This window comes from Somniosus microcephalus, chromosome 6, assembly GCF_052327205.1.
Source record: "Somniosus microcephalus isolate GS21.2 chromosome 6, FLI_Smic_1.0, whole genome shotgun sequence".
Classification (NCBI taxonomy): domain Eukaryota; kingdom Metazoa; phylum Chordata; class Chondrichthyes; order Squaliformes; family Somniosidae; genus Somniosus; species Somniosus microcephalus.
In genome coordinates, this window is record NC_140992.1 from 115772040 (window position 1) to 115796271 (window position 24232).

General features: G+C 47.9%; 1 protein-coding gene across 1 annotated transcript in view; it reads left to right on the top strand.

The window, feature by feature from the left end:
* Nucleotides 1-20260, top strand: part of LOC147116020 (serotransferrin-B-like) — a 56008-nt gene extending 35748 nt beyond the window's left edge. The window contains exons 5-8 of the mRNA XM_085990731.1: nt 5065-5129; nt 9908-10092; nt 11208-11400; nt 20050-20260. Coding sequence (XP_085846857.1) covers nt 5065-5129; nt 9908-10092; nt 11208-11400; nt 20050-20081 — 475 coding nt within the window. The 3' untranslated portion in view covers nt 20082-20260. The remainder of the gene's footprint in view (nt 1-5064; nt 5130-9907; nt 10093-11207; nt 11401-20049) is intronic.
* The last annotated feature ends 3972 nt before the right edge of the window (nt 20261-24232 follow it).

The window sequence follows — 24232 nt, forward strand, 5'->3', positions numbered from 1 at the left end:
AATTAGTACAGTTTAGAGGGAGCTTTATCTGTATCTAACCGGTGCTGTACCTGACCAGGGAGTGTTTGATGGGACAGTGGAGAGGGAGCTTTACTCTGTATCTAACCTGTGCTGTACCTGCCCTAGGAGTGTTTGATGGGACAGTATAGAGGGAGCTTTACTCTGTATCTAACCCATGCTGTACCTGCCCTGGGAGTGTTTGATGGGACAGATTAGAGGGAGCTTTTCTCTGTATCTAACCCGTGCTGTCCCTGCCCTGGGAGTGTTTGATGCGACAGAGAAGAGGGAGTTTTACTCTGTGTCTAACCCGTGCTGTACCTGCCCTGCGAGTGTTTGGTGGGACAGTGTAGAGGGAGCTTTACTCTGTATCTAACCCGTGCTACACCTGCCGTGGGAGTGTTTAATGGGACAGTGGAGAGGGAGCTTTGCTCTGTATCTAACCCGTGCTGTACCTGCCCTGTGAGTGTTTGATGGGACAGTGTAGAGGGACCTTTACTCTGTATCTAACTCGTGCTGTACCTGCCCTGGGAATGTTTGATGGGACAGAGTAGAGGTAGCTTTACTCTGTATCTAACCCGTGCTGTACCTGCCCTGGGAGTGTTTGGTGTGACAGTGTAGAGGGAGCTTTACTCTGTATCTAACCCGTGCTGTACCTGCCCTGCGAGTGTTTGATGGGACAGTGTAGGGGGAGCTTTACTCTGTATGTAACCCGTGCTGTATCTGCCCTGGGAGTGTTTGATGGGACAGAGTAGAGGGAGCTTTACTCTGTATCTAACCCTGCTGTCACTGCCCTGGGAGTGTTTGATGGGACAGAGTAGAGGGAGTTTTACGCCGAGTGTGTGCTCGCTCAGTGTCCAATAACACGCATGCTGTGTGCTCGCCCAATGTCCAATAACACGCACACTGTATGCTCGCTCAGTGTCCAGTAACACGCACACCGTGTGCTCGCCCAATGTCCAATAACATGCACACCGTGTGCTCGCTCAGTGTCCAATAACATGCTCACCGTGTGCTCGCCCAATGTCCAATAACACGCACACTGTATGCTCGCTCAGTGTCCAGTAACACGCACACCGTGTGCTCGCCCAATGTCCAATAACACGCACACCGTGTGCTCGCTCAGTGTCCAATAACATGCACACCGTGTGCTAGCTCAGTGTCCAATAACACGCACGCTGAGTGCTCGCTCAGTGTCCAATAACACGCACACCGTGTGCTCGCTCAGTGTCCAATAACCCGCACACCGTGTGCTCGCTCAGTGTCCAATAACACGCACGCCGTGTGCTCGCTCTGCATCCAATAACACGCAGACCGTGTGCTCGCCCAGTGTCCAATAACAAGCACACGGTGTGCTCGCCCAGTGTCCAATAACATGCACGCCGTGTGCTCGCTCAGTGTCCAATAACACACACGCTGTGTGCTCGCTCAGTGTCCAATAACACGCACGCCGTGTGCTCGTTCAGTGTCCAATAACACGCACACCGTGTGCTCGCTCAGTGTCCAATAACATGCACGCCGTGTGCTCGCTCAGTGTCCAATAACACGCACACCGTGTGCTCGCCCAATGTCCAATAACACGCACACCGTGTGCTCGCTCAGTGTCCAATAACACGCACACCGTGTGCTCGCTCAGTGTCCAATAACACGCATGCTGTGTGCTCGCTCAGTGTCCAATAACACGCATGCTGTGTGCTCACTCAGTGTCCAATAACACGCACATCGTGTGCTTGCTCAGTGTCCAATAACACGCTCACCGTGTGCTCGCCCAATGTCCAATAACACGCACACTGTATGCTCGCTCAGTGTCCAGTAACACGCACACCGTGTGCTCGCCCAATGTCCAATAACATGCACACCGTGTGCTAGCTCAGTGTCCAATAACACGCACGCTGAGTGCTCGCTCAGTGTCCAATAACACGCACACCGTGTGCTCGCTCAGTGTCCAATAACCCGCACACCGTGTGCTCGCTCAGTGTCCAATAACACGCACGCCGTGTGCTCGCTCTGCATCCAATAACACGCAGACCGTGTGCTCGCCCAGTGTCCAATAACAAGCACACCGTGTGCTCGCCCAGTGTCCAATAACACGCACGCCGTGTGCTCGCTCAGTGTCCAATAACACACACGCTGTGTGCTCGCTCAGTGTCCAATAACACGCACGCCGTGTGCTCGTTCAGTGTCCAATAACACGCACACCGTGTGCTCGCTCAGTGTCCAATAACATGCACGCCGTGTGCTCGCTCAGTGTCCAATAACACGCACACCGTGTGCTCGCTCAGTGTCCAATAACACGCACACTGTATGCTCGCTCAGTGTCCAATAACACGCACACCGTGTGCTAGCTCAGCGTCCAATAACACGCACACCGTGTGCTCCCTCAGTGTCCAATAACACGCATGCCGAGTGCTCGCTCAGTGTCCAATAACACGCACACCGTGTGCTCGCTTAGTGTCCAATAACTCACACACCGTGTGCTCGCTCAGTGTCAAATAACATGCACGCCGAGTGCTCGCTCAGTGTCCAATAACACGCACACCGTGTGCTCGCTCAGTGTCCAATAACACGCACACTGTGTGCTCGCTCAGTGTCCAATAACACGCACACCGTGTGCTCCCTCAGTGTCCAATAACACGCACACCGTGTGCTAGCTCAGCGTCCAATAACACGCACACCGTGTGCTCCCTCAGTGTCCAATAACACGCACGCCGAGTGCTCGCTCAGTGTCCAATAACACGCACACCGTGTGCTCGCTTAGTGTCCAATAACTCACACACCGTGTGCTCGCTCAGTGTCAAATAACATGCACGCCGAGTGCTCGCTCAGTGTCCAATAACACGCACACCGTGTGCTCGCTCAGTGTCCAATAACACGCACACTGTGTGCTCGCTCAGTGTCCAATAACACGCACACCATGTGCTCGCTCAGTGTCCAATAACACGCACACCGTGTGCTCAGTCAATGTCCAGTAACATGCACACGTGTGCTCGCTCAGTGTCCAATAACACGCACACCGTGTGCTCGCTCAGTGTCCAATAACACGCACACTGTGTGCTCGCTCAGTGTCCAATAACACGCACACCGTGTGCTCACCCAGTGTCCAATAACACGCACACCGTGTGCTCAGTCAATGTCCAGTAACATGCACACGTGTGCTCGCTCAGTGTCCAATAACACGCACACCGTGTGCTCGCTCAGTGTCCAATAACACGCACACTGTGTGCTCGCTCAGTGTCCAATAACACGCACACCGTGTGCTCACCCAGTGTCCAATAACACGTACACCGTGTGCTCAGTCAATGTCCAGTAACATGCACACGTGTGCTTGCTCAGTGTCCAATAACACGCACGCCGTGTGCTCACCCAGTGTCCAATAACAAGCACACCATGTGATCGCTCAGTGTCCAATAACACGCACGCCGTGTGCTCGCTCAGTGTCCAATAACACTCACACCGTGCACTCGCTCATTGTCCAATAACACGCACGCCGTGTGCTCACCCAGTGTCCAATAACAAGCACACCATGTGATCGCTCAGTGTCCAATAACACGCACGCCGTGTGCTCGCTCAGTGTCCAATAACACGCACACCGTGCGCTCGCTCATTGTCCAATAACACGCACACTGTGTGCTCGCTCAGTGTCCAATAACACGCACACTGTGTGCTCGCTCAGTGTCCAATAACATGCATATTCCAGCAGGTGCAAGGTCCCTTTACAGGTTTTTGCTCTCCTTGGTTCAGGGATGTTGAGGCTGATTGAAGCAGCCCACTGCCTCCATGACTGAGATCAGCGGGCTCAGGTCAAGGACTGAACATGGGACTTCCCTGCTGTGTATGGCTCAGTATTCACTGAACCACAATGTGAGCTGGGTTTTCTTTTCGTTATCTGTATAAAATGAAGAGATACAGTTTTGAAAAAATAAGAGTGAAATAAAATATTGCAGCATTCTCTCTAAATCTAACAACTCCTCTGTCTATTTAAGAGCCAAGACACATCGGCCTAGAAATTGGGTATAGCCCCGCCAGCTCGGTTGCGCCGAAAATTTTGCGCTGGGCGCGGAGCCAGTTGCGCCCGTCCCATATTCACTTTTAGCGCCCCAAGGCGGAACCGGGCGCTGTTCCAGGGTGTGCCCGCCCCCGCTTGGGGCGCTGAAAGTGAATTTCAGCGCTCTAGGTGCCGCTGCGCCACCCGATGCGGTGCGGCAGGCTGCTGTACTGCAGGCCTCCTCCTTCTCTTAAGGAGGAGGTGCCTGCAAGGGGGAGATCGCCGCTGGATTGTGCCGGCAAATGAGCCCGGCACCACGGAGAAGTGCCAGGCTCGCGGAAAGCAGCCGGCAATGCCGCGGGGGGGGTGGTGGAGGAGGCCGGGGAGGGAGGTGCGGCCAGGCGGCCGCCGAAAAAGCGGCCGGCCGCACCTCCACGTTTATGCGCCCCACTAAGGCTGCAGGAAGGCCCTGGTCTCCCGATGTTAGTAGCGGCCGCCACGGAGGAGGCGGCCGCAACTAAATATGGGGGCCGGGCCGGCATCGGGGCGGAACCGGGGCACTGCGCACACCGATGACGTCATCGGTGCCGGCGCAGTGCTACCGGCTACCGCCGCCATTAGCGCAGCGCTCAATTTCAGCGCAAACTCCTCCAAGGGCGCAGAGGCCCTCTTTGGGCCTTAACTGGGCGCAAAGCCCGCCTAATTTCTAGGCCATCATTTAAAAAAATTTGTCCTCAGGATGTTGGTGTCGCTGGCAAGACTGGCATTTATTGCCCATCCCTAGTTGCCCTGAGTTTGATGTGACAAAGTGTCTTGCTGGACCACCTCATCTACAAGCCCACCACTTTGGTGTGGGACTGGAGTCACATTTTGGCCGGGCCAGGTAAGGGCGGCAGGTTCCCTTCCCTAAAGGACATAGTGAACCAGTTGGGTTTTTCATGACAATCTGATATCTTCTTGAATTTGAACTTTTTTCTCTGGTTTACTGGTCCAGTAACATAACTGCAACACTACCGTACCTGTCTAGAGTTGCTTCTAAACAAAAACTGTTTTATTAAATTACTGACTGGAATTTCTTTCAGGTGCCTGGTGGAGAAGGGCGATATTACTTTCATCAAACATACAACTGTCTTTGAGAACACTGATGGTATGTGTGAGTTCCTGGTCCCACAATGTTGCCTGAACTGGCAGGGTTCTCAGTCGTACCCTAGCTCAGGCTGGGCGCTGGTGATAAAAAGACAAGCTGACTACATCTGGTGATTTAATGCATGAACCTTCTGTTGGGCTGTCCAGTTTTGTTCATGTAGATTATTTTATGGAATTGTAACATTGGGTACAGGAGTAGGCCATTCAGCCCCTCAAACCTCCTCCACCATTCTATTATCATGGCTGATCTGCACCTTTGCGCCATATCCTTTAATACCTTTACCCAACAGAATTCTATCTATCTTGAAAGCTCCAAATTGACCCAGCATTCACAGCCATTTGCAGTAGAGAGTTCCAGGTTTCCACTACCCTTTGTGTGATAGATTGCTTCTTGATTTCCCTCCTAAATGGCCTGGCTCTAATGTTAATAGTGGCCTGTAATTTGCAGTCAGCAGTGAAGCAAAGACGCTGGCCCCGAGGTAAGCTTCCCACAAAGATCTCGCGATCTCTGTGGCGAGGTGTTCAGTTTTTCCGACGTGTAGTTGAAATCAGCGTAAGTTAATGGGGAATCCTCAACGCAAGCTTCTGTGACATCAACAAGCTGTCTAAGCAGCCAATCACAATGCAGAATTCTCACAGAGAGCGAACCAGGAAGTGAGTGAAGCTCCTTTGATTCTAACTTTTTAAAAATGTTAGAGAGAGCAAAACAAAGATTGGGGCTCTCACATGGGAAAAAGGCAAACCTGAAATAAAGATGAACAAACTTTTTTTTTTAATTATATATTTTTTTAAGTTTCTTAAAAAATTACATTTTTATTGAAATGGATAAATTTGAAACTCCACAAAATTAAAATGAGTTTTTCAGGGCCATAACATTTGTTTAGTAGTCAATACACCGTTAAAACCCCAGTTACATCTAATTGAAAGGGTCTAACTATTAATAGGCAATTTAACAGTGGTATTACCGCTGAAGAACCAAAGCTTTTGTCATTTTCACTGATTTCACTGATTACACTGATTGCTGGCTGGGGGGCACAGCGCAGCCTGTGTCGGAGCAGCGAATGGCTGACCGCAACTTCAGGATTTCCGCCTGAGGATGCGCGTGCGCTACATCCTGAAGTTGTGGTCAGTTTCAAAGGGGTAATAACAGCGAATGTTGTTCATTCGCTGTTATTACCCACCGCAAATTCTGTGCCAGTATATCTCCTTGTGCTTGATTCCCCCACCAGAGAATCATAGAATAAAATCATAGAATCATTACAGCACAGTAGGAGGCCATTCGGCCCATCGAGCCCATGCCGGCTCTCTGCAAGAGCACTTCAACTAGTCCCACTCACCCGCCCTTTCCCCATAGCCCTGCAATTTTTTTCCTTCAGGTACTTATCCAATTCCCTTTTGAAAGCCTTGATTGAATCTGCCTCCACCACCTTTTAGGGCAGTGCATTTCAGATCATAACCACTCGCTGCATAAAAAAGTTTTCCCTCATGTCGCCTTTGGTTCTTTTGCCAATCACCTTAAATCTGTGTACTCTGGTTCCTGACCCTTCTACCAATGGGAACAGTTTCTCTCCATCTACTCTGTCTGGACCGTCATGATTTTTGAACACCTCTATCAAATCTCTAGATTGCTCTTTGTCCTTTTCCATAGCTAACTTAAACCTTATGATACTATGATCACTGTTCTGTAAATGTTCCCGTACTGAAACTTGATCCACCTGACCCATCTCATTCCCCAGAACCAGATCCAGCAATGCCTCCTTCCTCATTGGGCCGGAAATGTACTGATCAAGAAAGTTCTCCTGAACAGACTTCAGAAATTCTTCCCCTCTCTGCCCTTTACACTATTACTATCCCAGTCTATATTAGGATAGTTGAAGTCCCCCGTTATCATTATTCTATAGTTCTTGCACCTCTCTGTAATTTCTCTGCAAATTTGCTCCTCTATATCCTTCCCACTAGTTGGTGGCCCATAGAATACACTAGTAGTGTAATGGCACCTCTATTGTTTCTTAACTGTAACCAAATAGATTCTGTCCTTGACGCCTCCAGGATATCCTCTCTCTCCAGCACTGTAATATTCTCTTTAATCAATACTGCCACCCCACCTCCTTTCTTTCCTTCCCTATCTTTCCTGAACACCTTATATCCAGGAATATTTAGTACCCAATCCTGCCCTTTTTTGAGCCAGGTCTCCGTTATCACCATGACATCATATTCCCATGTGGCTATTTGCGCCTGCAGCTCACCAACCTTATTTATCACGCTTCGTACGTTTACAAAAATGCACAGTAAACCTAGACCTTGTATTTTCTCTTAGTCGGACCCCACCTAATACCATACTATCTCTGACTCTAGTGCTATCTGTCTCTCCCACTTTTTTGTGCACCATGTTTCTCCTTTCTAAAGCTACATCCTGGTACCCACCCCCCTGCATAATTAGTTTAAACCCTCCCCAACAGCACTAGAAAACCTCCCCTGTGAGGATATTGGTTCCGGCTCTGTTGAGGTGCAACCCGTCCCACCTCCCCACAACCGGTCCCAATGTCCCAGGAATCTAAAGCTCTCCCTCCTGCACTATCTCACCAGCCACGCTTTCATTTGTTCTATCCTCCCATTCATGTACAGTACTCACTAGCGCGTGGCACTGGGAGTAATCCGGAGATTACTACCTTTGAGGTCCTGCTTTTTAATCTCATTCCTAACTCCCTATAGTCTGCCTGCAGGACCTCATCCCTCTTTCTACCTATGTCGTTGATACCGATATGGACCACAACCTCTGGCTGTTCACCCTCCCCCCTCAGAATGTCCTGCAGCTGCTCAGTGACATCCTTGACCCTGGCACCAGGAAGGCAACATACCATCCTGGAATCACATCTGCGGCTGCAGAAAGGTCTGTCTGTTCCCCTAACTATTGAATCCCCTGTCACTATTGCTTTCCCGGTCTTTCCCCTCCCCCCTGTACAGCTGAGCCACCCATGGTGCTGTGGACTTAGCTCTGGCTGTACTCCCCATAGGAACCATCGCCCTCATCAGTATTCTGAATACTGGTTAGCAAGCGAGATGCACTCAGGGGACTCCTGCACTACCTGCCTGGTTCTCCTTTTCAGTCTGGCGGTCACCCATTCCCTCTCTGCCTACACACTCTTAAGCTGCAAGGTGACCACCTCATGAACGTGCTATCCATGTAGCTCTCAGCCTCAGTGATGCTTCTTCTTCTTCTCCTCTTCTTCTTAGGCAGTCCCTCGGAACCGAGGATGACTTGCTTCCACATTAAAAATGAGTTCGCAGGTGACTGATGAGTCCAATGCGGGACCTACAGTCTCTGTCACAGGTAGGGCAGATGGTGGTTGAAGGGGCGGGTGGGTGGGGTGCTTGGGTTGATGTGCGCTCCTTGCGCTGCCTGCGCTTGGCTTCCGCTTGCTCCTGGCGAAGAGACTCGAGGTGGTCGGCGCCTTCCTGGAAGCTTCTCCTCCATTTTGTGTGGTCTTGGGCCAGGGATTCCCAGGTGTCGGTGGGGATGTTACACATTTTCAAGGAGGCTTTGAGGGTGTCCTTGAAGCGTTTCCTCTGCCCACCTGGAGCTCCCTTGCTGTGTCGGAGCTCTGTGCAGAGCACTTGTTTTGGGAGTCTCGTATCAGGCATGCGGACAATGTGACCTGTCCATCGGAGCTGCACTGCAGTGATGCCAGCTGCTGCTCAAGCTCCAAAACCCGGAGCTCAAGTTCCTCCAGTTGACGACACTTCCCACGCATGTGGTTGTCCAGGACATGGGAAGCATCCTGGATTTCCCACATGGCACAAGATGTGCCAGAGGAAATAGTTTCTCTGTATCCTACTGAATCTTTTCAACATTTTAAGCACCTTGATCAGATCACCTCTCAATTTTCTATAAAGGGAATACAAGCCAAGTTTATACAACCAGCCCTCATAATTTAACCCTATAAGCCCCGGAATGAACTATCCCTAATGGGACGGAGTTCCTGGGGACATGTCAGTGACAAGTTCAAGGAGAGCTAATGGGCAAATACAAGTGTGAATAAGTAAATGAAGCTCCCTTGAGGGCTCAATGAATAAAGACACTGCCTCAGTGGTAGCACTTTCATCTCCGAGTCAGAAGATTGTGGGTTCAAGTTCCACTCCAGAGACTTCAGCACAAAATCTAGGTTGACATTCCAGTGCAGTACAGAGGGAGTCGGGTTAGGGTTAGGGACAGGACTGATGTCAGAAGAATGGTCCTGATGAGATTAGACTCATACAACAGACAGGGGGGTGGGTGAGGGGGGGTGGTGAAATTCATCTTTGCCAAGTCAATGGAAACGAAAAGCGGGCACAGTGTAAAACGAGGGGTCGATTCGCTATCGCCCATTTTGTGCTACCATCCGAGACCAGTTTGACCTGCATGAGGCGATGGAGGCCTTTATACTGGTTGGATGAGCTAGGTGGGCTGATGAGACCTTCCTGATCCATAACTATCTTCTGATCTGGTACAAGAGTTTTATACAGCCGCAAACTCACTTCTGTTTCAATTTATTCTCAAAAGCAAACAGTAACCTGTAAATGTTTATTATTTGCTTACCAACCATTCCTGTTGGGGTTTTGGCACAAGCACTTGGAGCCTCTTTCCTGAGTGGCTTGTATGATGTGACAGGAAGAAGGCAATCAAACTGTGGCGTGACAGCAGACCTGGATTATAATGAGGCCAGTTGCTCTGGAGGAAAGGCTTTTAATCTGTGTGCCACAGCTGTGTATATTATAATAGATCAATGTTTCACCTTAAAGGTAAATCACAGGAGGAGTGGGCTACAGGTCTCCGGTCCAGTGATTACAGGCTGCTGTGCACAAATGGCACTCAGGATGCTTTGACAGAGTACAAGACCTGTAACTTGGCACAAGTACCAGCTCAAGCTGTTGTGTCCCGCGCAGAGAAGAGGGATCACGTCCTGCAGTTTTTAAAAGAGCAACAAGTGAGTATTTGGGGTTTACTTGCACTCAGTGCAAGTGTTCGGGGCTTGCCTGTGCACATTGTGAATGTCTAGTGTTTGCTTGTAATCAGTGTCGGTGTTTGAGATTGAACTGTACTGACTCCGAGTGTTTGGGGTTGACCTGTACTCAGTGCAAGTGTTTCAGATTTGTGCGGTGTTTGATGGAACAGTGTAGAGGGAGCTTTACTCTGTATCTAACCTGTGCTGTACCTGCCCTGGGAGTGTTTGATGGGACAGTGTAGAGGGAGCTTTACTCTGTATCTAACCCGTGCTGTACCTGCCCTGGGAGTGTTTGATGGGGCAATGTAGAGGGAGCTTTACTCTGTATCTAACCCGTGCTGTATCTGCCCTGGGAATGTTTGATGGGACAGTGTAGAGGAAGCTTTACTCTGTATCTTACCCAAAAGTACCTGACCTGGGAGTGTTTGATGGGGCAGTGTAGAGGAAGCTTCACTCTGTATCTAATCTGAGCTGTACCTGACCTGGGAGTGTTTGATAGGAGAGTGTTGCGGGAGCTTTACTCTGTATTTAACCCGTGCTGTACCTGACCTGGGAGTGTTTGATAGGAGAGTGTTGTGGGAGCTTTACTCTATATTTAACCCATGCTGTACCTGACCTGGGAGTGTTTGACAGGACAATGTAGAGGGAGCTTTAAACTGTATCTAACCCAAATATACCTGACCTGGGAGTGTTTGATAAGACAGTGTAGAGGCAACTTTAATCTGTATCTAACCCGTGCTGTACCTGACCTGGGGTAACCCTCACCTGGTGGTGCAAATAACTTACCTTGGCCCCAACTCTGAATATTGCAGTGTGTTTTATTTAAATGTGACACTGCCCAGTGATATCCATTCTCCAGCCTCAGAAAGGAGAAGTGTTTGAATGTGGCAGGCAGAGAGTTACTGAGGAAGGTTACAATCCCAGACAACAATGTGGGAGTGGTGTGTCGTGTGGGACCCTCGAGGTTAATTCAGTGCAGGTTCGATATCAATGCACATCAGTGTCTCCACATGTCCTGGTGGTAGAAGATAATCCATGTGCAGACCATGGGAGTAGTTTTCTTCCACTGCCTGTAATTGGGTTGTTTCTCATTGCAGCTGAAGCATGGCCGTGGTGGATCCGAGGAGGGCAGCTTTGCGATGTTCAATTCGACCAAGTTTCGCCGCAGGAACCTTTTGTTTGCTGAGTCGACTCAGTGTCTGGTTGAAGTGCCCACCACAGATTACAGAGAGTTCTTGGGCGAAAAATATGTCACAGCAATGGAAGGCCTCTACTCCTGTCTCCCTCCTGGTAAATATTACTGAAACACCCATTTCAATTCATAACAACAGACTGTGCAAAGTAAACTGTCACGTACTAGAAGCCTGGAATCCCTGAGTACAAGGAGAAGGGGCAGTTTCTTTCCTCTTTCACAGCTGGCGTTACTCATTAGAATAACTCAACACCTTCAGCCTTGGAAGGAAGTGAATGAGAGGGATATTATAGAGGTGAATAACAGCAGTTTGCATTTATACAGCACCTGTAACAACAACAACAACTTGTATTTATATAGTGCCTTTAACGTAGTAAAACATCCCAAGGCACTTCACAGGACTATTATAAGACAAAATTTGACACCAAGCCACATAAAGAGAAATTAGGGCAGATGAGATAGGTTTCAAGAAGCGTCTTAAAGGAGGAAAGAGAGGTAACAAGGCGGAGAGATTTAGGCAGGGAATTCCAGACTTAGGGCCTAGGCAACAGAAGGCACGGCGATTATAATCAGGGATGCTCAAGAGGGCAGAATTAGAGGAGCGCAGATATCTCGGGGATTGTGGGGCTGGAGTAGATTACAGAGATAGGGAGAGGCGAGGCCATGGAGGGATTTGAAAACAAGGATGAGAATTTTGAAATCTAGGCGTTGCTTAACCGGGAGCCAATGTAGGTCAGTGAGCACAGGGGTGATGGATGAACAGGATTTGGTGCGAGTTAGGACACGGGCAGCCGAGTTTTGGATGAGCTCAAGTTTATGTAGCGTAGAAACATAGAAATATAGAAGATAGGAGCAGAAGTAGGCCATTCAGCCCCTCGAGCCTGTTCTGCCATTTAATGAGATCATGGCTGATCATCCAAATTCAGTACCCTGTCCCCGCTTTCTCCCCATATCCCTTGATCCCTTTAGCCTTAAGAAATATATCTAACTCCTTCTTGAATATATTTAATGAATTGACCTCAACTGCCTTGTGTGGTAGAGAATTCCACAGGTTCACCATTCTCTGGGTGAAGAAATTCCTCCTCATCTCAGTCCTAAATGGCTTTCCCCTTATCCTTAGACTGTGACCCCTGGTTCTGGACTCCCCTGCCATCGGGAACATCCTTCCTGCATCTAGTCTGTCTAGTCCTGTTAGAATTTTATAAGTTTCAATGAGATCCCCTCTCATTCTTCCAAACTCTAGCAAATATAAGCCTAATCGACCCAATCTCTCCTCATACTTCATTCCTGCCATCCCAGGTATCAGTCTGGTAAATCTTCATTGCACTCTCTCCATGGCAAGAACATCCTTCCTCAGATAAGGTGACCAAAACTGCACACAATACTCAAGGTGTGGTCTCACCAAGGCCCTGTACAACTGCAGCAAGACATCCTTGCTCCTGTACTCAAATCCTCTCGCTCTGAAGGCCAACATACCATTTGCCTTCTAACCGCCTGCTGCACCTGCATGCTTACCTTCAGCAACTGGTGCACAAGGACGCCCAGGTCTCGTTGCACTTCCCCTTTTCCCAATCTATTGCCGTTCAGATAATAATCTTTCTTTCTGTTTTTGCCACCGAAGTGGATAACCTCGCTTTTATCCACATTGTACTGCATTTGCCATGCATCTGCCCAATCACCCAACCTGTCCAAATCATACTGGAGTTTCTCTGCATCCTCCTCACAGCACACACGCCCACCCAGCTTTGTGTCATCTGCAAACTTGGAGATATTACATCTAGTTCCCTCGTCTAGATCATTTATATATATTGTGAATAGCTGGGGTCCTAGCACCGATCCCTGCGGTACCCCACTAGTCACTGCCTGCCACTCGGAAAAAGACCTGTTTATTCCAACTCTTTGCTTCCTGTCTGCCAACCAGTTCTCTATCCAAGACAGTACCTTACCCCCAATCCCATGTGCTTTAACTTTGCACGCCAATCTCTTATGCGGGATCTTATCGAAAGCCTTCTGAAAGTCCAAATACACCACATCCACTACTTCTCCCTTATCTATTCTACCAGTTACATCCTCAAAATATTCCAGTAGAATGTGGGAAGCCAGCCAGGAGTGTGTTGGAATAGTCAAGTCTAGAGGTAACAATGGCATGGATGAGGGTTTCAGCAGCAGATGAGCTGAGGCAGGGGCGGAGACGGGCGATGTTACGGAGGTGGAAATAGGCGGTCTTAGTTATGCCGCGGTAAAGGGATAATTATAGTCCTAGCCCTTTTGGGCTATTGCAGGTCAGGCGTATTCCCCAGACATTCCCCTTCAACTTAAGTTAGAGATAGCCGAATTCCATAAGATGCTTAAATGGGTCTAAAGGTTCAGGCTATCTCTCCCTAAAGGAAAGGAATGACTATAGATGTTACTGTCCTCTGGATAGTACTTTTAATAAGTTGAATTAGACTGTAACCTTGCGGATGTTATAAGGGTCCGGAATACCCCCCAGAATTCTGCAACTCCTTACAAAAGAGTGTACAGAATTTGTGGTTTCGTGAGTCTATACAGATTCACTCTTTAAGACAATTCTAAAAATATATTGTTTTATTTAAGAGCCGACATTCAGTTAACATCTGTTGAATCAGTCGCAACATTAACAATTCAAAATACAATTAGCTTACATTTCTTATTTCTCAGAGATCCTTATTCTCACATCTTTACTTCGTTACATTTCTTATTTCTTACTTATTTCTAAATCCAGAACATCCACCAAAATCAATCACTTTTGACTTTCCGAGACTCATAGTTAAAGACTTACAGAGATGCCTCTGGAAAGTTGAGAAATGCCCTGCCCGTTCAGCGTGTTCTGACTTCTGTTAAAAAAGGTCTTATTTTTATACCCTTTGGCAGTGGTTTCTCCTTTGATGTTCTCTGCTGATGTCAGCTAATTGTCTTTATTGATACCTCTTTCAAATGCTTTCTGTTTTACTGTCAGTTCAACTATTGCATGCATAATTATTTCTCTACCTTTAGGTGTTTCAAAAACCATCATAAAAACAATGACAGCTATGGTTTTTTGTTTGATGTCATTCTTACAAAATGCTTTCCATTCAATCCTTAATATTGGCTTAACTGCTTTTTTGCAGACATTGTGGGCAGGATTTTCATTGGGCCATGGAGGCGGGATTGGAGGCGTGTGGGGGATTAAAATCCCGAAATCGGGGGGCACGAACCCATCCCACCCCCAACCCGCCTCCATACCAGTTTCAAAGGAGGCGGGCACTCGACCCACACTGAGACCCGCCTCCCCGAGGCAGGAAGGGGATTAGTGCCAATTAACTGCCTGTTAACAGGTAGTTAAAAGGCAGTTTTTAGCCTAATCCCTATTTTCATTCTTGAAATGTGGGATTCCCGATGGCTCCAAACCACGCCAAGTTAGCGAGGCGGGCCGTCAGGATGAAGGGCTTGGAGGGGTTGAGATGTCCGGTGTTCAGGTGGGTGATGGGTGCATGAGTGCAGAGGTAAATGTGTTTGGTGTGTTTAAAGTGTTTAAAGAAGTTTTACTTACATTTACATACCTTTACAGCCTTCCTTCCCTCAGGTCTCGGGAGTCCCTCATCTCACCGGCACAGAAAGCAGAATGGCCGCGATCTGTCAAAAGTTCCAGCATTTAGCTTTCTGTTCCGGGGAGATCTCTAAATCATCCTGACAGGAAAGAATTAACTTGGATTACAGATTGTCAGTGTTTGACAGCTTCAAACAGCTGTGAAACGCTGATATTTCATCTGTCAAAAGGTCTTGACAGATGAAATATCAATCTGTGACGTCACCTGTTGCCGGGTGGCCCTTAATTGGCCTGCTGAGCCCGCTGGGCCGGCTCAACAAGGTCAATCAAGTCAAAATCGTGTGGGTTGGCTAGAACTCGATGGAGGCGGGACTACAACCCGCCTCCTACCCGACTCCTCAACGAAAATCCAGCCCTGTGTCTTTCCTTACTGCTCCATGTTCAATACAAACACAATGCAATTGCTTGGTGTCTCTATTGAAGTCCTATCTTCAATGTCTTGTTGGTATGGTTTTTACTATGTATATATTAAAGACACTTTGACCGTGTGTTTACTTGTTTTCTAGCTATCTCAATTGGTTGCATATTTAGTCTTATGGTTCCTGTTTTCCAAGTTTAACATAAAACTATTTGACCAGCAGTTGTTTCATTTACTTGATGTCATTCTTTCAAAGGCACATGCCTCTTTTAATGTTTATATTTCTATTTCACGTGTTAGCTCTTCACACTTTAAACTGGGTCTTCTCATTGTGTTACCTCCAAACTCTAGACTCTTCGGAAGTGATGCGCTATCAATTCTAATAAGAGGCCGAGCAGAGTTCAGAACGACAGGCTTTTATTAACTACTGAATTGCACTTCAGACAGATCAGGACTATGCCTCTAGTGGATGACCGAATGCCTGGAGCTGCCATGCGGCCGTCCTTATACTCGGTAGCCGAGGGCGGAGTCAGCTGAGGCATAGTCAGACATAACAGTTAAACAAGAGTGAACGACAATAACAACAACAACAACAACAACAAGTGAACACAGTGAACTACAGTGGTTTACCACAGGAAGCAAGTCTTTGCTTTTCAATAGGGTCTTAGTTTCTTGGTCAATATCCCTTTCCCATTTCAAAGCCTGTTTACAACTTTGTTATCAACTGATCTTTATCTCAGAAGCCTGTATCTCTGTTCACAACCTTTTCTGCTGAGACTTGTGTCTTTTAAACCCAGTATGTCCTGTATTAATAATATCAGAATTCTGTTCATAGTATCGTGTATTTCTCTGAATCATGGCTATTCCTTCACAGCGGATATGTGGTTGGAAGCTCGTTTCTGGGCCAAATATGGCACCAAGGTTGCAAACAGTGTGGTTCAGCCTCAGACAGATGTTAGGGAGAGGGATGGAGTCAGTGGCTAGAGAATGGAGTTTGTGGCGGGAACCGAAAACAATGGCTTTGGTCTTCCCAATATTTAATTGGAGAAAATTCCTGCTCATCCAGAACTGGATGTCGGACAAGCAGTCTGACAACTTAGAGACCGTGGAGGGGTTGAGAGAAGTGGTGGTGAGGTAGAGCTGGGTGTCATCAGCGTACATGTGGAAACTGTCGCTGTGTTTTCGGATGATGTCGCCAAAGGGCAGCATGTAGATGAGATATAGGAGGGGGCCAAGGATAGATCCTTGGGGGACACCAGAGGTAATGATGCAGGAGTGGGAAGAGAATCCATTGCAAGTGATTCTCTGGCTATGATTAGATAGATAAAAATGGAACCAGGCACATAGAGTCCCACCCAGCTGGACGACGGTAGAGAGGCATTGGAGGAGGATGGAGTGGTCAACCATGTCAAAGGCTGCAGACAAGTCGAGAAGACGAGGAGGGATAGTTTACCTTTGTCACAGTCACAAAGGATGTCATTTGTGACTTTGATGAGAGCCGTTTCAGTACTGTGGCCGGGGCAGAAACCTGATTGGAGGGATTCAAACATGGAGTTGCGGGAATGATGGGCACAGCTTTCGGAGAGTAGAAGCCAGGGTTTACCTTTGCATTCCAGAATGATTCTGCTTTATGTGGTCCAGCCAGATCTGGCGGTGAATGGCTAAACCAGTTGTCCGCCATATCCGTTCAAGTCTGCGTCCCTTGAATTTAAGGGACCGAAGATAAGGGTCATACCAGGGTGAACAGCCAGGGTGAGCGAGGGTAATTGTTTTAATAAGGACTAGGGCATCAAAGGTGGTGGTGTGGGTGTGGTTGAGCAGATTGGTAGCTGCAGAAATGTCGTGGTGAATGGAGGGTCAAAGGCTGGACAGTTGGGATTTTGTAAGTGCAGTCGTAAGAGAGTTGGGAGAGAGTTTTTTTCAGGGGCAGACACATAGGCCACGAGAGATGGCAAGGTCGAGGAGGTGGCCGTGAATATGGGTTGGGGCATTTACATGGAGGGAGAGCTTAACGGAGGATAGGAGGCTAGTGAACTCAAAGGAGAGAGATCTTGATGAATTGAGATGGAGGTTGAAATCACCGAGGATGAGGAGTCGTTCAGTGCAGATGCTGAGGGAGGAAATCAGTGAAGATATCTTGGTAATAAAATTTTTATGGTACTTGAGTGTGTGGTAGAGAACGAGAATTTTAAATGAGAGGTGAGGAGGTGGAATAAGGTGAGATGCTCAAAGGAGGAGAAAGTGCCAGAGGAGTAGAGGGACAGACCCAGGTGTGATTTGGTGATGAGAGCCATGCCTCCACCATAGCGGTCTAGACGGGGCAAGTGGTGGAAGGTATAGCCAGGTAGGGAGGCTTCATATAAGGATAAGGTGTCATCCCCCCTCAGCCAGGTTTCTGTCAGGGCCATGATGTCGATGCAATCATCCACAATCAGCTCATGGATGGCAAGGGCCTTGTTTGCAAGTGAACGGACATTCTGGAGGGAGATGCGGAGAGGGTCGGTGATGGCTGAACCACTGCCAGCATCCACAGGGTCAGCACTGGGAGGGCTGAGCTGGGTGGGGTGGAGATTGGCAAGATTAGCCCCAGTGGGACGCTGGGCGGGAAGGTTGGCGAGAGAGTAGGTTGGGACAGTTGGGGTTACTGCTCGTAAGGCGGAAGCGACGAGTGCCATGATGGGCCCTTCGTAGGATGCCAAGAGAGGCACAGAGGGAAGCTGTAGGTTTATCTAAGAAGGTCGAAGAATAATGAAGGGTTGGGGCAGGGATTTGGGAGGGCAGAGTATCCGAGAGAGAAGAGATAAAAGGGGGCATGACGACAGGAGAGAGCGGTTAGGGAGGGATAGAGAGAAAATTCTATCTGCAATGTAGAAAAAGACCCAAGGTGCTTCACACAGGCTTAATGACAAAAATGGATGCCAAGCTAAAGAAATAGATTGAAAGATGGTGACCAGAAGCTTGGTCACAGAGGTGGGCTTTAAGGAGGGCTTTAAAGGAGGTGAGGTAGTGGAAAGGTGGAGGGGCTTAGGGAGGAAATTCCAGAGTACGGAGCTTCGGCACGGCCACCAGTGATGAGGCAAAGGGGGGGGGGGGGTTTGGAGGAACGCAGAGTTCTCGGAGGGTTGTAGGGCTAGAGGAGGTTACAGAGATCGGGAGGGGTGATGCCATGAATGGTTTAAAATATAAGTATGTGAATTTTAATTTGGAGGTGTTGAGGGGCCGAGAGCAAATGGTTAGCAAGGAGAGGGGTGATGGGTGAGCAGGACCCGGTGCAGATGTGAAAGGACAGTGTCTGACCCACTGTACCACCCAGTCCCAGAGTGTGAAAGGACAATGTCTGACCCACTGCACTACCCAGTCCCAGAGTGTGAAAGGACAGTGTCAGACCCACTGTACTACCCAGTCCCAGAGTGTGAAAGGACAGTGTCTGACCCACTGTACCACCCAGTCCCAGAGTGTGAAAGGACAATGTCTGACCCACTGTACCACCCAGTCCCAGAGTGTGAAAGGACAATGTCTGACCCACTGTACCACCCAGTCCCAGAGTGTGAAAGGACAGTGTCTGACCCACTGTACCACCCAGTCCCAGAGTGTGAAAGGACAGTGTCTGACCCACTGTACCACCCAGTCCCAGAGTGTGAAAGGACAGTGTCTGACCCACTGTACCACCCAGTCCCAGAGTGTGAAAGGACAATGTCTGACCCGCTGTACCACCCAGTCCCAGAGTGTGAAAGGACAGCAGTCTCAGAGTGTGAAAGGACAATGTCTGACCCACTGTACTACCCAGTCCCAGAGTGTGAAAGAACAGTGTCAGACCCCATTTACCCTCAACCACTACTTTAAAAAATACTGCAAAAACACAGTGAGTGAATGGTGGAATGGGTTAGTGTGTCATGAACACTGTTTCCATCTGAGGAACGGTGGCATAGTGGTTAGCACTGTTGCCTCACAGTGCCAGGGACCCGGGTTCGAATCCGGCCTCGGGTGACTGTCTGTGTGGAGTTTGCACATTCGCCCCGTGTTTGCGTGGGTTTCCTCCAGGTGCTCCGGTTTCCTCCCACAATCCAAAGATGTGCGGGTTAGGTTGATTGGCTATGATAAATTGACCCTTAGTGTTAGGGGGATTAAATACGTGGGGTTACGGGGATAGGGTGGGATATGTGTTGGTGTAGGGGTTACGGGGATCGGGTGGGACATGTGTCGGTGCAGGCTCGATGGGCCGAAATGGCCTCTATCTGCACTGTGGGGTTTCTGTGATTCTGTGAATGTGGGAACAGGTGGAGGCCATTCATCCCCTTGAGCCTGCTCCACCATTCAGTTAGATCATGGCTGATCTGTATCTCAACTCCATTTACCCGTCTTGGTTCCGTAACCCTTAATACTCTTATCTAATACAAACCAATCAATCTCAGTTTTGAAATTTTCAATTGCCCTAACCTTAACAGCTTTTGGGGAAACAGATTTCCACTCCCTTCCTGATGAGGGGGTGGGGTGGCCATGAATCGTTTGACACAGTTTACATCTTCCTGATGAGGGGGTGGGGTGGCCATGAATTGTTTGACACAGTTTACATCTTCCTGTTGGGGGGGGGGGGGGTGCCACAGATGGTGGAAGGCCATGGAAAGAAAGAATTATATTGAGGCCGAGTTTTGCTCTGCACTTGTCAACCTGTGAATTTCCCTCTATAATAATGTGTGGAAACCACAAACTGACGAGCACGGTAACGGAAACACCAGAAGGACCAATAATTGCTGTCTCATTGAAAATCTTCTTTCATTGCAGAGATCATTGACCGGTGCCGGGTCCCACATTGAGTCGGCCTCGATTTCCGCACTGACCACCCAGTGATTCCCAATGCAGCGTGGGTTGTCATTCCCGACTCTCTCTGTTTGATATCAGCCTCGATACAGCAATATCCTCTCAGTGTCTGCCCAAATTGTTTTGTATATTCTACTTCCCTGTATCACTAATTAAACTCTACCTCCGTCAGTAATTTCAGTCTACTCATTTTGTAACTGTGAAGTTTAGCAACTGTGGGAAGGTACACAGCCAGTAACACCAGGTGGACGGGGACTTTGTTGATCCATATTCAGTGCTATACCCTGCGTTCAAATCCAGCCTAGGCTGTAACGATGAAATCTCCTCTGGGTCACAGCTGTTGTGTTCAGACCGAGTCACATTCCTGTACCTTTAAACTGCTTCAATAAAAAAACAGCAAAACACACATGGAGAAACCCCTCACGTATTGAAACCTTGTTGCACATATAGGCCTAGAAATTCGAACCTTTAGCATCAGACATTAAGGCCGGTAATGAAGGAAAATGGCGGCCACCTCGCTTCCGCCCACTTCCGACGTGGAATGCAGCAGCTGCCATATTGGGCAAGTCAGCAGTGCTGCTGTTGCCTGCACTCGCCGCAAGTATTTTAATTACCAGGAGCGTGTCATCAATCGGTATGCAACACCAAATTGACGCACGCTCATCGATTTTGGACGTTGCCGCTCCTCTCCAAAGCACGCCGGTGCACGCAGCCGTTGACAGCGCGTACAACCGGGAGATTGCGGCGATGAGCTATAAACCACACAGTAGACAGCCGCTGAGATGACTATGGAGAGCTCAGAAAATGTAATTGGAGTGAAAACTGCTTCCAATGAGATGCATCAAATCTCCCCCCTGTTCAGCCAAACATTACAGGTGGTAAATACTTTTAAACAAAACTTTACTGTATGTACTATAGTTGTAAGAATCTCAGGAAAAAAAATCAAAGCTGCATTTCCTTAAATTTTATAAATTGGGTTTTCGAGTTTAGGAACTGATAAAATAACATGCAAAGTTTCAACGTCTGTTTTTAAAAGGCCAAGAATTAATGAAAATTTAACACCATATTCTCACCAAGCGCTCTTCAAAAGTCTGTTGTTAAAAATCTAATTGAACTCTCTTCTGCATGATTTACACCAGTAAACACGTGACCAAGTGATTCGTGTTTCCCTTTGTTTTAAATTTATTTCAATTGATTTCTCATGCAGCTGTTTAATGGTGATATAGTAATCTGGGATGTTATGATTAAGGTTATCCACTAGCTGGTGCTGTAGCCAATGCTGCTGCTAAGGTCAGAGGTTTGCTTCCTGTTAAGGTCAAAGGTTTGCTTCCTGTCAAGGTCAGCAGAGGTGAAATGCCAGGATGCAGGCATGATGTTTGTTACTCTGTTTGTTAATAAAGTACTCGTGCTAATTCTACGATATCGCCTCTTTGAGTCCTTGTCTCACTACATGGATTTATCACATTTGGCGACGAGGTATCTAAAAGGACCCTGATTGAAGAAGAGAAGTCTGCCAGGACGTTTAAACAACAACATTACGAGCTACGGTTAGCTACCAGTTGGAAGAGAGCATAGCTGCCATGGTAGGAACGGTTTCCGCCTTTGATATTCAAGCACAAACCTGGGACGAATACTGTGAAGTGTTGGGTTATTTTTTCGAAGCAGATGAAATAAATGATGCCAAAAAAAGGAAAGCCATTCTGCTTAGTTCAGTGGGAAGCCAGACCTACAGTTTGATGAGGAATCTGCTCAGTCCTGAAAAGCCTGGAGACAAATCATTTGTTGAATTAGTGGCTTTGCTAAAAGAACATTTCAACCCTAAGCCTAGTGAGATTGTACAACGGTTCAAGTTTAATTCAAGGAACAGGAAAGAGGAAGAGAGCGTAATGGACTATGTAGCGGTGTTGCGTAAATTAGCACAAGATTGCAATTATGGGAACAACCTGAAGGAAATGCTGCAAGATAGGCTAGTTTGCGGAAATATGGATGACCGAATGCAGCGTAGATTATTATCTGAGACTGGGCTTACTTATGAAAAAGCATTGGAACTTGCTCAAGCCATAGAGACAGCAAACCGAGGTGTAAAAGAAATACAGGGTTCAGACAGGGCTAATGCTACGCAAGTTGCAGGTCAGTTTGTTGTGCACAAGTTGAACATGCGTCAGAAACCACAATGTGAGCATGTGAAGGCATGTTATAGATGCGAGGGCGCTCACCTGGTGAGTGAATGCCGGTTTCTGGAGGAACAGTGCTACAAGTGTGGGAAACAAGGACACATAAAACGAGCTTGCAGGGCGAAATCACCTGTGGAGGAATCCAAACCAAAAGGGGTAGGACAGCAAAACCAAGGGAGAGAAGTGAAAAAACATGGAGCACACCACATCAGCGGGGAAGCTGAGGAAGAAGAGGACATGTTCATAATGTATAGCATGTTAGAGAACATTCCAAAAGTGGCTCCTATCACATTGCAACTGACAGTAAATGACTCTAAGGTGAACTTTGAAGTGGATACAGGGTGCGGCATGACCATAAGGAACAAGGCAGAGTGCTCAAAATTGTGGAACCGTGCAAAAGTTCCAGAGTTAAAGCCTTGCTCCCTGCATCTTAAAACATATACAGGTGAACGAGTAGCGACATTAGGTATAGCTAAGGTAACTGTGTAACACAGGGACACAGTGGAACAGCTACCTGTAGTTATAGTATCAGGTACCGGACCAAACCTGTTAGGTCGGGGCTGGATAAAAGAACTTAAATGAGACTGGGGAGCAGTACATCAAATAGATGCGGGCAAACAGTTGACTTTGCAAGAAGTGCTGAGTGAACATGAGAATGTGTTCAAGGAGGAACTTAGCACATTTAATGGCCCCCCAGCTAAGATTTATGTAGACAAGGAGGCACCGCCAAGGTTTTTTAAACAACGACCTGTGCCTTATGCCATGAAGCCAAAGGTAGAGGCTGAGCTTGACTGTCTATTGAGAGAGAACATACTGGAGCCAGTGAAATGCTCGGAATGGGCAGCTCCTATAGTACCTGTTTTAAAACCGGACAATTCGGTAAGACTCTGTGGAGATTATAAATTGACAGTCAATCGGGTGTCCAAACTAGAGCAGTATCCAATTCCCAAAACAGAGGATCTCTTTGCAAACCTGGCTGGAGGAAAGAAATTCACAAAGTTGGATATGAGTCATGCCTACTTGCAGATTACACTGGATGACAAATCAAAGAAGTATGTCACCATAAATACACACAAGGGCTTGTTTACATATAACCGCTTACCGTTTGGTGTCTCATCTAGTCCAGCTATCTTCCAGAGGACAATCAAAGGTGTACTGCAAGGGATTCCACATGTTTCCATCTATCTGGATGACATTCTGGTGACGGGAAGAACCGACCAGGAGCATCTGAGCACTCTGAGAGAGGTACTACAGAGATTGGTGAGGGCAGGGTTCTGGCTCAAGAGGAGTAAGTGCACTTTCCCGGGGAATAAGGCAGTGTTCCTGGGACACAGAGTGGACGCCACCGGGCTCCATCCACTCAAGGAGAAGGTACAAGCACTGCAGGACGCCCCTGCTCCTACAAATGTGTCTGAGTTAAAAGCTTACCTGGGACTGCTGAACTATTATAACAGGTTTTTACCAAACTTGTCAACTGTGTTAGCACCTCTTCACAAACTACTGCACAAGGAGACACAGTGGCAGTGGGGAGAGGAGCAGGGGGTTTCATTTGAACAGTCCAAGAAACTGATGCTGTCATCGGATGTGCTGGTTCACTACAATGCAGAGAAAGACATCATTCTCTCTTGTGATGCTTCACCTTATGGGGTGGGGGCAGTTCTTTCACACTGCATGGAAGATGGAACTGAAAGACCAATACGGTTTATGTCCCGAACTCTAACACCAGCGGAAAAAAACTATTCCCAGTTAGACAAAGAGGGGTTAGCAGTAATGTTTGGGTTACAGAGGTTCCACAAGTACATATATGGCAGGAAGTTCACCATATGCACCGATCATAAACCTCTTCTCGCTTCAATGAAATGAAAGCAGTTCCACAGATGGTGTCACCCCGGATCCAGAGGTGGGCAGTGACGTTGAGGGCATATGTGTATGTCATCGTCTACAAGGTGGGCAAGTACCATGGGAACGCAGAT